Raw genomic sequence first — 12,598 nt, forward strand, 5'->3', positions numbered from 1 at the left:
CAGTGACTAAGTAGTTTAATCAATAATGGAGCTGAAATGCTTTGATGAAATATTTGTACAAACAGGAAAAATTACATCGCTCATTGAACAAAACAATCTCTTCTGGGGATTCACTTCACTTGCAATGTTCAGTCAGCAGAATATCATGGAGAAATAAGTATGTTCGACATCATAAAACTCTAGCACTCCAATACTCAAATTAAAACTAAATTAGCCAACACAAACACAAAAGGTGGTGCTAGTAAAAGACATAATTTATGCCTCTGATGAGCCAAGATATAGTATTTATGTAATTACTTTTTTTTTATTTAGAAAGATTATAAAAACATAGAACAAAACATTTGAAGGATTATTTAATGCTATTACTACTTAGATTGCAGATACGTTAGGACCAGGGTCCTAATTACTTGGCACTATATGTGCATTTTTACTTTCCCTTTAAATAGCTCTCCCTAGCCTGAAAAGGTTGGATTTCAGATAATACCATCAAACCAGTAGGTGAAACCAACATTCAGGATAAAAGAAAGGATGAAGCTAAGCAGTGAGTCTAAAGCCCACATCGTGAGCAATAATCACAGTCTTCCACATGCCTCAGCATTTCAATGATATCTTTTGTAAGCACAGGGTAGAAAAAAAAATTCTTTCCTTTTTTATCTTAAAATATGTTATCTCTTTAGATTAGCTTGGCTGTATTAAACATACTTACAAATAAACCTCACTCTTTGCAAATGATGCAAATCTTGAAGCATTGCACGCATGAGGGATCCTGCCACTTCACCTACATAGCTTGGCATGAACTTCCATTTGTCAAAATTCAAATTTAGGATTTCCCAGGAACAACAGAATCCCTTCCTCTGAAGGCACTGCTGTAGTGCTGCAATCAGTGATAACGAGAACAGTAAAAGAGAACTTCAGTGTGTACTTTAAAAAAATAATATTATAAATATACTAACAAGACGAACATTCAAGTGCTGGCTGTTCCCTTCTTCCCTGGACTAATCTCAGGCTTCACAGTTAGCGCTCAGCTCAAACATTCGTGTTTCAGTGATGTTTCTAAAGATACCAGTGAAACGTAAGCTGCACCTGGTACCTTCTTAAACATATTGTCAGGCTGTGTCTCTACACAGACCTTACTTAATGCCCCATTGCTAATCACAGCAGCCAAGAGATGCTGCATGATATGAATAAATGTTAAAAATTTATTTATAAACATCTGAAAGTCTTGGCCAAGGACAAGGTTCAGTCAAGAAGCAAATTGAGAGGACAATTACTTACAGTCTGGTTTCCCTGTAACTTACTGAGTGTATCAAACCATTTTAGAAAGTGAATATATTTATTTATTTGATCACCACTGTCCCCACGAGTTTCAGATGACTGCTTTATATCACTCGTATGAGGAAACACTCACACTTCTATGCAACGACACAAGTTTTATGCCATGTATTTGCCACGCACATTAGCAGCATGTCAAAAGGGTCTCCTTCTACAGGACCTACTCCAGCTACCACCCCACACGGCACCGTGGCCTGAAACCCAGCAAAAATCCAAACCTTCTCATTCCCATTGGGTCAAAACCTTCAGAGGAAAGTTTCGGGTCAGGGAACAGTGACCCTACCGCCAAGCCCGTGTCTCAGCAGGCTGCTGACCGCCGGGGCAATCCCGCTCCTCGTATCGCCCTCTCCCACCCACGCGTCCCTGCGTGTCCTCTGGCCAAGGTTGCCAGATGCAGCGCAGAAGGGTAGGAGCAGAACCATCCCTTTCAGCAGCCACGCTTTGCAAAATATTTTCTTGTATTGAATCAGCAACGTCAGTACGAGCAGGTTTCTCCATCAGCTTAGGAGGCGGGATGGCTTGGGGGAAAAACTGGTGCTAGGCACAGCGCAGGGGGCAAGGAACACAGAAAGCAGATTAGGTACGGCTATTAGGTCCGGCCAAAGATGTGTTGAATAATTCATGGATATCTCAGGAGAGAAAAGGGCAGGCACTGAGACCCTTTATGGTATTGTTCTCTCTGAGGGAAATACCTATTTATTTCCAAAGGCAAGCGGTAAGTGCCTTTACTGCTTACATGGTATTCTTTAAACACAAAACATCATAAAAGCTTTCTTAAAGCGGGACATTATTTGAGGTTTACTTACTCTGTTCCTTTCAGTTTCTATGTGCAAGATTGTTGCAGAAGTTACAAATGCACAAAGTATCTTGTATTAAACCCCCAAACAGGCTATGTGCCTGACCAAATATTTAGTGTCAAAAATCCACTGTGTTGCTCTGACAGAAAGCCATTTTTATGTTTTATTAAACCAGATCATATTTTCCCCTGCATAACCTAAATTTTTTGTATTGTTGTATTAGTAAACTCGTTTCTAAAAATGAGATAAAAGCTTTTAGCTGTCAATCAAGGAAAAACAACATTACCTGAATGGCTATCATGAAATATGACTAACTTCTTCCCTTCTTTTGAAACAGACAACCTTCCATACTTCTGCTTTAAAAATTTCTGTTTCTTGGCCAATGAGCTTTATTTTTAATTACTTCATATATTACCACTCTTTTTTTTTTTTACCCATAGAGTGGAAAATACCGAAATTTTCACCTTAATAGGGAAAAATGAGCGATACTATCTACCTATTTGCTCATACTGAAAGAAAAACTGGAAGTCTTCTAATTCCTCCACGTATTTCTATAACCAAGGGTTGTAAAGTATGTATGTGCTGTTTGCAATTAAAAGCTTACAGAAAAATTCAGCAACAAAAAACCCCCATAGAAACAAATGGAAGCAAGAGAGAGGTTTCCACCGTAGTGACACCACGACCTAGCGAAATGTTCAGTTAAGTATCAGCTAGTGCGTCCTCCTCTATCACACCGCCCGGCTCCTGCTCCTTCCCCTGCTCACGGCCTCAGCTCACTGGCACGACTCTTGCACATAGCACTTACTAATTTCATCCCTTTGGGAGCCTCCCGCATCCGTCGGAGCAGCTGTTTTCCTTCACAGCCCTACCCAGCCGAGTTCGCCTTGGCAATTGCTCAGCTAACGAAAGTGCTCGGGACAATTACCTCCTGCACCAGGATGAGCACTCAAAGATGTTGTAAGAGGGAACACCGGGAGAATTGTTTTGGCGAAAGGGCTGTACTTGGGTGACTGTCTATAAATTCCGTGAGGGTGAAATTAAGTGCCTAATGACTACCCTAACTGGAAAATATTAAACACTTCGCATAAGGACAGATTCCATTCTCTAACACGGACAAATGCACAGAGCAGTCACTGCAACAGTGAAAAGGTGACATTATGAAAGAGACTATCAAGAGCGAATCTCATTTCATTGTTTCCTTATACCCTTCTATTTGCCTGAACTTACTTGTCTGTCCTACCACTTGACTGCATGTGCTTCGGGGCAGGGACTCAGTACACGTACAGAAAACTTGCAAATCTCACACTAAATTATTAACAGTAACACCGAAAGCAAATACTATCTTTGCAAAACCTGACTGCCATTATACTTATTTTTAGATACTAGGTTTATGGCTCTTTCTTCCCCAGCACAGAATTAAGCACTACAAATTGGATTGCCATTAAATATCTGGATTGTCATTAAATATCTAGACCAGATAATTTGTCATGGAAGTCTTTCACTAGTGACAGGCATTACCCTGTTCTGTCTTTCATGATATCAATGCACCAACTTTGCCAGTACTATTTGAAAAGCATCAGCAAGATTTTGGGAGGCTGTAGGTCACTGTTGCTTTATTTTTCACTGTTGCGTGCTGGATGCCCTCTGTGAAACTCACCTCCTCATGAAAGCTCTTTTGCAAAATCAGAAAGGACCCCCTTTTACATTCATCCATCACTTCAGTGCAACACGTTCCTACCACTAATGCCATGTATTCAGGCATTAGCCTGCAGCAGGAGAAGAAAGGCTTTGCAATCCAGGTTGGTGGAGGCTGAGGGAAAGCCAGGTGGGATATGCAGAGCACGGCACAAGATTATTATTCCAACCGATATATTAACACCTATTCATTTCAACATCTTGTACATTCAGAATTGGCAGAATTGCCACTGCTATTGCCCTCCACTACTCCTACTCTGATAATAAGGGTTCAGGTGAGGATACCCTTCTATTACTGTCAGCTTTTCAAATTTGCAATGATTTTTGAAGTAGTTAATTTTATTTATCCAGACCATTTTCATTCCTGGGAACAAAGTGGTCTTTACTGCCTAGAGCTGAGGTAGATTGATGCAGTGCAATGAAATCTTTCACAGGCAAGTAAAACTGCTTTCAAATGAGTGCGCAGCTGCCAGTGTGTTCTTGATGTATTTGCTTTGAAATTATTTAGCTATTACTATTGATTCCTCACACAGGTCATTTTCTGTATGCCAGTGACCTCTCCAGAATCCTATGCATTTTGTCAGAATTTAGAAGAGCTACTAAAAAACTTGTAGTGTTTGCATAAACAGTCTTTATTAACACTGGAAAGTAGCCTACGGTAGCTATGTCTAAAAGTGCTGGAATGAAAAATCCTAAAAGATTTTCAAGATGACAGTTGAAAATGTCACATGAATCTTCTGTTGCTTAAAAGCAACTCGATTGCAAATAGAGTCTCCAAAATCAGTATTTGAGCATGATAAAACACCTGTTTGCCACTCTCCTTCAGCCGCACAGTGCAGGCACTACCAGTGTTCTTGTCCTTATCCAAATGCTGTCAGGAACATTTTGAAGACACTAAAAAAATTACCTAAGGAACACAAATGTTTGACATTACAGAGAATAACCTACAGGGTAAATCTCATGGCCTCTTGTCACTCATATCTTTTCAGCTTATGAATGTATCTTATCATCAAATTGCACAACTATCACCTTAACTGTACAAGTAAAATTACTGTATTTTGCTTTTGTTTTCTTTCTTCCAAAGGTGTATTTTTCTTAGTCTCCTTTTTGCAAAGCAAAGGTACCAGGTCTACTGTTTTATCGCCTTAAAAATGAAGTTTTTACCTGCCTTTACAATTCTGACCAATATTTTCTGGTCTTCTATCTTCAAATATTTTGCATGAAGGGATTAAAGGACTACCATTTGTTCACTTTAATTTCCTGTAATTAATAAGACCTTTTCTATGTATCTACAAGAGTATTTGCTTCACTGGGGAAAAGGAGGAGAGAAAAGCCTTTTCCAGAAATGTTTGGAATTCATTTATGTGAAGTTAGTTTCTGCTTTTCTTCTAGTGTTTAAGGTAAATTTTAACCTATGAGAAAACAACTGTTATTACCATATGTTTGGACTCTGTCTCATCGTGTATCTTTTCCATGATTTAGGCCTATGCAGTTCATCAAAAAATGACTCAATATGCTGTTTAATCAGCAATTATTTTTGGCTATCATTCTTGCATAATGCCATCCTTCCCTTATATCTCCCAAATTACATACCATTCTGACCACTAAATGATCAGCCTCTACTGACTCACTTCAGTGTTTAAATAAAACTTATCAGCACATTCTCCAAGTGATTAGGGAAGTCACTTGTGATTGAGCAAATCCGTTCAAAGTATTCTTGGCTATTTCATAAAAAAATTCAGATATTCCAATTCCCTTATCATAGAGGCCTATAGAAAAGGTCTGACCAGCTTTTGATTCAATATCTCAACATCCATCAAAACAGGAAGAACTTGAAACAGATTCTGCAAAGGCCATGATAAAAAAAAAAATTGGTTTGTTCTTTGTATGAGGTAGATATTTGATGACCTTGACAAAGGGATTTTTATAATTAATTTAGCTGAAAAAAAGAGAGAAATCTCATATAATCTTATCCCTTTTATCTGCAGGGGCATTGTCAAAATGGTGATTTTGAATTCTGCCTTTACTGATACTACTTTTTTGTAATTCTTTCCAAAAAATAAAGTTTTAGCGTTTTAAGATGAATACCAGACTAACAGCTTCCTCACACATGTACTCTCACATGTGCATGCACAAATAAACAGGCTCTCCTAGTAACTTACCATTTAGCTCATTTAAGTCATTCCCCTTCCTCTTAGCACCTATCAAGTGCTATCTCATCTTCATGCTTTTTAAGATTCTTTTAATGCATTTTACGTTATTTTCATGAGATTTCTCTCCCATTCCTCTGTCACTCACTCATTACTTCAGCCACTTCCAAACATTCTCCCAAATGCTTTTGTTTTCAATTAAATGCAAATGCAGTATGAGTTAAAATTGTGGGTCTTCAACATTCCCATAGATCTGACTGTGTGAAAATAGATTAGCCTAGTGAGGGGCTTTTCATATGGAGAATTCATATCACTTCTGGTTTTAGTGATTTCAGCAAAACACATTATTTTATGATAATGCATCTGTGGTTGTAGGAAGTAGTACGACACCCATCTCTTTCTTTAGAAGTAACAATCTTCTCTCCCTCCGCCTAGATAATTGGCAAGAATAAATTTTGTCTAATGCTCCAGCATAGAAAGCAAACCTTGCAAAACAATTTCTTGCAAATAGATTAAAAGAAGCTCTGTAATCTGATAGCAAAGCAAAACCATAGTGGGCAGAAAGGTGAGTCTGACTTTGTTATTGCTGACAGAAGAAAAATGACAACAGACACCTGCTTCAGAAGTTTTGGACTAAAATAAAGTTACTACATCCCATAGTAGAGCATGGAGGAGGCCCCACTGTTTTCAGAACTCTACAGCAGGGACCCTGACTCCACATCACTTGAATTTTATTTTTGAAACTATATGTGTTAAAAACAGATGAAAAAACCCCGCAAGTCAGACTGCAATGATGTCTGCAAACCACAAAAGGATCTGCAAAGTGACTGCTTGTTAAGCACTGTGTCTTCAGTATCTCAGATTAGTTCAGGCACAGTATAAAAAAACATCCACAGAGAAATGCCAAGCCTTTTTGCATTGAGATCCCCCACTCTCTAGAGGCATGGTTTTATGTAACTGTTCATAGACATGTCATATACCACAGAAAAAAGAAGAAAATTGAACAAAATGCCTGCAGTGGCTTGATACCATCAGGCTGGAGAGTAGATGGACAGGGGACATACTAGCAAACAGACTGACAAACTTCTCACTGCATGGTTGGGAAAACTGATCAATTCAGTCAGATCATCAGTTATTATAAAAGACAAATATCCTTCCATTGTGGAGGCAGAGGAAGCAGGAAGAAGAAAATGGGAAAAAGCAAGTAAATGAAGTCTTGTACTGAAACCTCTGTAAAGTAATTTTCTCTTTATCTATGTATACTGAAGAACACAGCTCCACCTGGAGACCAGCCATCTCAGAGAGTTAAATCAACCTGCTCAATAAAGCGTAAAGTGGACAGGAACAACGTCTTAAAAGCCATTTCCATGATCAGAGGCACTGTAAAATACCCACACAAGAACTTTCTAAATCAGGCAAAGCCAAGCAGTTTTCAGGACAAGCTACACAAAAAAGTCATTGACGGCAAGTCATTAAAGAATATTTAATATACATAATTTAGTTTTTGAATTTGCAGTTTCTCTTCCTACCAAATGTCTGATTATTTTGCCTCAGTTACATGTATATACTTCAGGACAAAGATGATGTCCTCTAGGACTGCAGATGGCTTTGTATATAGCAAACACTGCCCCAGATGTACTTCCTAAGGTTTGGGGTTTTTTCTGCCCAGGTGCCAAATTGCTCAGTCAAGTAACAATTTCTTACAAAACTTATCAATTATAGAATTCATTCATTTACTTTCACATAAGCACAAACAACAACAGCACTATTGTGCACTTCATCACAATTAATCTTCATCATGCAAAATCCACAGGCTTTTCAACTTCGCAGCTTTTTTTCCCAAATACTTACGTCCAGCAGTCAAAAACATTTAAACAAACTGTAAAGTCTTTAACCAAGAGCAGGAAATTAAGTGCACCTAAACTATAATCCATCCTCTGTAACATGGTGCACAGCTCTTCTATAAGAAAACCAACTGTTTACTCCCCATCTTACTGTATAGCTTTTGGAGATTTAGTATAAATCCTGGCACTGTTTTTTAATTGCTAATCTTGAATCATTTCAAGTAATTTTAAAGAAAAGAATACAGATCTAAAATTATTTAATTTCTTCTTTATCATCTTTTTCTGCTTTACCATAGTGTTAAGGGTGGCTACATTTAAATAAGTGTTTAGTTCATTAAGCTAATTTAGGCACATTATCTCCATCTAACCCCCAAAAATCTAATTCACAATTCCTGCAAGAAAGATAACTCATACACCTAACAGAGATGTTCAAAGCTGCCGCTTTCTTGAGTCTTCCAGTTTATTCTCTAGGCTTTCATGTTTGTTACAGGGATCAATTTACAATTTCTGTAGATCTGCCAGCAGATTCAAATTAAGATTAATTGAATAAACTTGTAAACTCAAGAGTACAGGTCTGCTGTTCTTCACTTAACATTATCAAGGTAAGGCTCTAAAGCACAAAAGGAAGGGAGATGTAGGGCTCTCTGAAGTCTACGTAACATTTCATTGTCAAACCGGCACTGTCTTAGGAAGGACACTGTCCAAGACACAAATAGGGATTTTTATGGCAATTGAATTATGCCAATTTAAATATCTGGATCCCTGCTTATAGGAGAAAAACATTGCTTTTACCTTACTGATAAGCGTGACGACATCACCTTCTCGGATTGTGAGTTCATCATCATTCTGTGCTTCATACGGAAATATCACTTTGCAATACTCCTTGGCTGAAAGGAAGAACATTCAATGTGATAAATTGTCACTTTATAACAACTGCTTATCCAAGGATGAAAATCTTCATAAAATGTTCCACAAGTGTCTCTTTGTGCTGCTTTATTTTCTTGCCACCTTTCTTTTTGTATTTTAGACCTTCATAAACAGTATGAAATATTTAAAAAACTGCACACTGATGAGCATTCCCACACACGTCATCCAGGGAGTCAGCTCTGTAGCCCCTAGAACCATTATCTCAAATGAAATTGCTCCAGACAGCAACCTGCCACAAACCATTTCCCTTAGAGTAAGCCTGTATCTGACACTTGCTTCAACAGTTCCACTGGTACGGCCTTCCACCAGATCACATAAATTGGAAGCATAAAGGACCCAGTAGGTTGACACAGTTTTTCTATCCCTTGGTGTGCAAGAAAGCAGGTATTTTATAAAGATGATAAAATAATAAATAATACATAATACATTAGTAAATGTAAAGGCATTCATAACTAAGCCTTCTGTACACTCAGCATAAAAGAGTTTTGAATATTAGTCTACAGTTTCCTCTTCCCTTTTCCCTTTGCTGTCTGTAAATAAGGGCCTCAACTCAACCTTAATCTGGAAAATACAGGAGCCAGCACTCCTACTCGGAAATCATAAAAAGCAGTTGTCATGAAAAGCAGTTACGTACAACATGTTGCTGCGCAACAGACAAGTATGTCAACGTGCCTTACAAATAAAAAGGGAATATGTATTCCAGCTGTTAAATAATGTATAAATATATGTGATACTCTAAGACAGCAGGTTTAAAAAGACCAAAGAAACACACAGAGGAATTACTGGACCCTTTGTAGAGTGGCATGTGACTTTGAAGAAGTGTTCACCTCACTTCAGCTGTCTCAGTTTTGATGACCTCTACCTCTAGTCAACTGTCATGTTCGATGCAGAGAAACAGGTACTTGCAGGCCACAGAAGTCTAAATTAATTTGAAAGAAAAGGACTTATTTCTTTATACTTACTACAGAGAGAACCTGCGCTATTACACTTGTGGGTATTTGCAGCTCCACGGGGGGGCGAGTTCAGCTGCCCAGACACTAAGTGCCACTTCAGACACTCGTGGGGATGTAAGACACCCGCGCGGTTGGCAGATACCATGCACAACCTATGGAAGAGCCAGGCCCCTCTGGCCTGGCCGCTGAAGGCAAGCCAAAATACCTTGGGGTATCATCTCAAACAGCTCCAGATGCAGCCTACTGACTTCAGCCCCCAAGGCTGGGCATGATGTCTGGGTTCAGATTTGGGCATCTGATGTTAGAAACCGACGATGCCAGTGCCTACACTCGCACTGCAGTCGGTGGAGACGAAGCCGCTAAAGTGAGCGAAGCCTTGAGAGCGGCTCTCACCCTGAGAGAGCGAGCTCTTCACCCTGAGAGCAGACACCTACATTTGGTTAGCCGAATCGCACCCCGAACTCCCTGGACAGACCTCCGCTGGGACCCGTGGGAGCCCAGACACCGAGCTCACACGCGTACACCGAAACTTAGGGCTCCGACTCAGAGGCTGCATCCCAACAGCTGAAGTTTAGCGACAGGAACATCGACCTTAAACAACCAGCCAACACACGTGCGTGTGAAGGGTTTCTGCCTGTAAGCACAATCAGTCTGAGAAACGAATCAGTACTGATGGGGAAGGGGAAAGCTCTTCTCCAGTTCACACACTGCTGCTCAGAAACGGCACGAATTTTGTGTGGCGCCGGTTCAAGTAAACAAGAATTTCTCAGGCTTCACAGATTTATTTTCCTGAACACAAAAATTTAAATTTATCCAAGAGCATTAGCAGTTGGCTTTCCAGCCCCGCTCGGTACTTGGTCTGGCTGGGATGGAGTCCGTTCTCTTCCCAGCAGCCTGCAGGGTGCTGCGTTTTGGATTTGTGACTAAAACAGCAGTGGTAACCCCCCCGCCCCAGTGCTGTGGCTATTGCTGAGCAGTACCTGCACAGCATCAAGGCTTTCTCTTTTCTCTTTTTCTTCCCCATCCCCCAGCACGTAGTCAGGGGTGGGCAAGAAGCCGGGAGGGGACACAGCCGGGATGGCTGACCCCAGCTGAGCAAAGGGATGTTGTGTGCCACATCACCTCCCGCTCAGCAATGAAGAAGGCTGGCCTTGGGGGTGTTGGTCTGGGAGGCAGACGTTGCTTGGAGACTGGCTGGGCATTGGTCTACTTGTGGTAAGTGGTGGATGATTGCCTTTGCATTGCTTTTTTTTTTTTTTTTCTGTTTCATTCACTCATTAAACTGTCTTCATCTGTGAGTTTTCTTGCTTTTAGTCCCCATGTTCCCTCCCCTGGGGGGGAGCAAGTGGCTGGGTGGAGCTTAGCTGCTGGCTGGGGTCAACCCACCATACCCCTTCTGATGTCTCTGAAGAAACAAGAGTCTGATAAAGACAATGAACGTTATCATTGAAAAAAAAACACCAACAAGGGAAAAATAAGCCTCTTTCGCTGTTTCTGAGAGCAGGGAACACTGTCAAATAAACATTTGGTAACATTGCCAAACGACTGGGCATGTGAGAACCACCACGTCACAACTCAGATTTCAGGCGATGAAAGCGATGTCTAACTGTTAGTTTACTGCCTTCTGGAGAAAGGGTTTGGATCTCTCTTTATGGACCCAGCTAGGATGTTTCACCTGCTCACTTGTCCTGAACACAGTATAATAACATTTTATGTAAAAGCTGGTTAAAAGTTGACTTAGGTCAGGTAGATGCAGAGCAGCACGTAAGAGAAACATGAGATTCAGCACATTTTTACGCTTCAGTGTGTACGCCCTCTTAAATAATTATGGTTCTTTTTTTTTCCTATTCTGAGAGTATCTGCATCCTGAAAAACAGCTTTGCTAAATAATATATTCAGTGAATTAGTACAGAGGCGATGTAGATATAATACTGTACTAAAGAAGCTGAGTGCTGCATACTCAGGGAAGTCTCTGGTTACTGTAAACAGGCTTAGCACCTCTTTTTTGGGATACAGAAGAGAAGTCAGGCTGGGCTCTAGGAGGCAAACACCACCTGGGCCCAAGGAGGATCATTCTCGAGTATCCATTCCCAAGCACATAAGTTGTTCCTCCATTCGCTAGATAATCTATACACTGTATAATCTCATGATTAGACAGGAAGCCAAGCACAATGCACAGCTAATCAACAGTGAAGAACAGCCACTATACCACAGTAACGGAACTATTCTGAAAGGATGCCAGCAGCGCAGCCCTCGCCCTTGGCATGGATGAATCCCATGCATTTCAGATTAAAGAATGCTTTGAACAGCAAGTGTCTCCAGGGGGCTCGTGTCTCCTGAATCCTGTTACAGGCAACCGTCCCTCAGCTCCCCCTTGCTATTTGAAAACTGTAAATTTGAATCATCCTTCAAGATGAAGACCCCGACAGACAAGAGTGGGGAGAAGGTTGTGGTTTCAGCATCTGAAAAAGTCAGTTGATAATCAGGAAAGTAAGTGCTCTCTTTCTTCTCTTTTTTTAAAGCTTTGCCGCTAAAAGTATGTGTCAGTGTGGATCTCACAGTAAGTGGCTGCCAAGAGCAGCAAGACTTTAACCAAAGAACTCAGTCTTTCACATATAGCAAATGGCTACGCATCTTCATCTTCTAGTTCTGATGTCAAGAACTCTGTTCTCCCATGACCTGTTCGTCCTCCCCAACAAGCTCTTACCTTTATTCTTTCTTTTTTTTTGTTACAATATCCAGATATCAGAGAAACAAGGAATTAAACTAGAGAAAAACATCAAAACCCAGATCTTAAACTCAGCCAAATACTGATGAAGTTCATAAAGAGCCAGGAGACAATCTTGTGAGAGGCACAAGAGGGAGCTGGGGTAGGCTTACGGCTGCCCTGTGCTCTGAAG

The 12,598-nt window shown here is 40.3% G+C and overlaps 1 protein-coding gene across 6 annotated transcripts in view; it reads right to left on the reverse strand.

The window, feature by feature from the left end:
• SH3KBP1 (SH3 domain containing kinase binding protein 1) overlaps positions 1-12,598 on the reverse strand; it is a 219,591-nt gene that overhangs the window by 44,767 nt on the left and 162,226 nt on the right. For all 6 annotated transcript variants that reach the window (XM_069784796.1, XM_069784795.1, XM_069784794.1 and 3 more), the window contains one exon: positions 8,611-8,705. In XM_069784796.1, coding sequence (XP_069640897.1) covers positions 8,611-8,705 — 95 coding nt within the window. The remainder of the gene's footprint in view (positions 1-8,610; positions 8,706-12,598) is intronic.

This window comes from Haliaeetus albicilla, chromosome 6 (assembly GCF_947461875.1).
Source record: "Haliaeetus albicilla chromosome 6, bHalAlb1.1, whole genome shotgun sequence".
Taxonomy (NCBI): Eukaryota; Metazoa; Chordata; class Aves; order Accipitriformes; family Accipitridae; genus Haliaeetus; species Haliaeetus albicilla.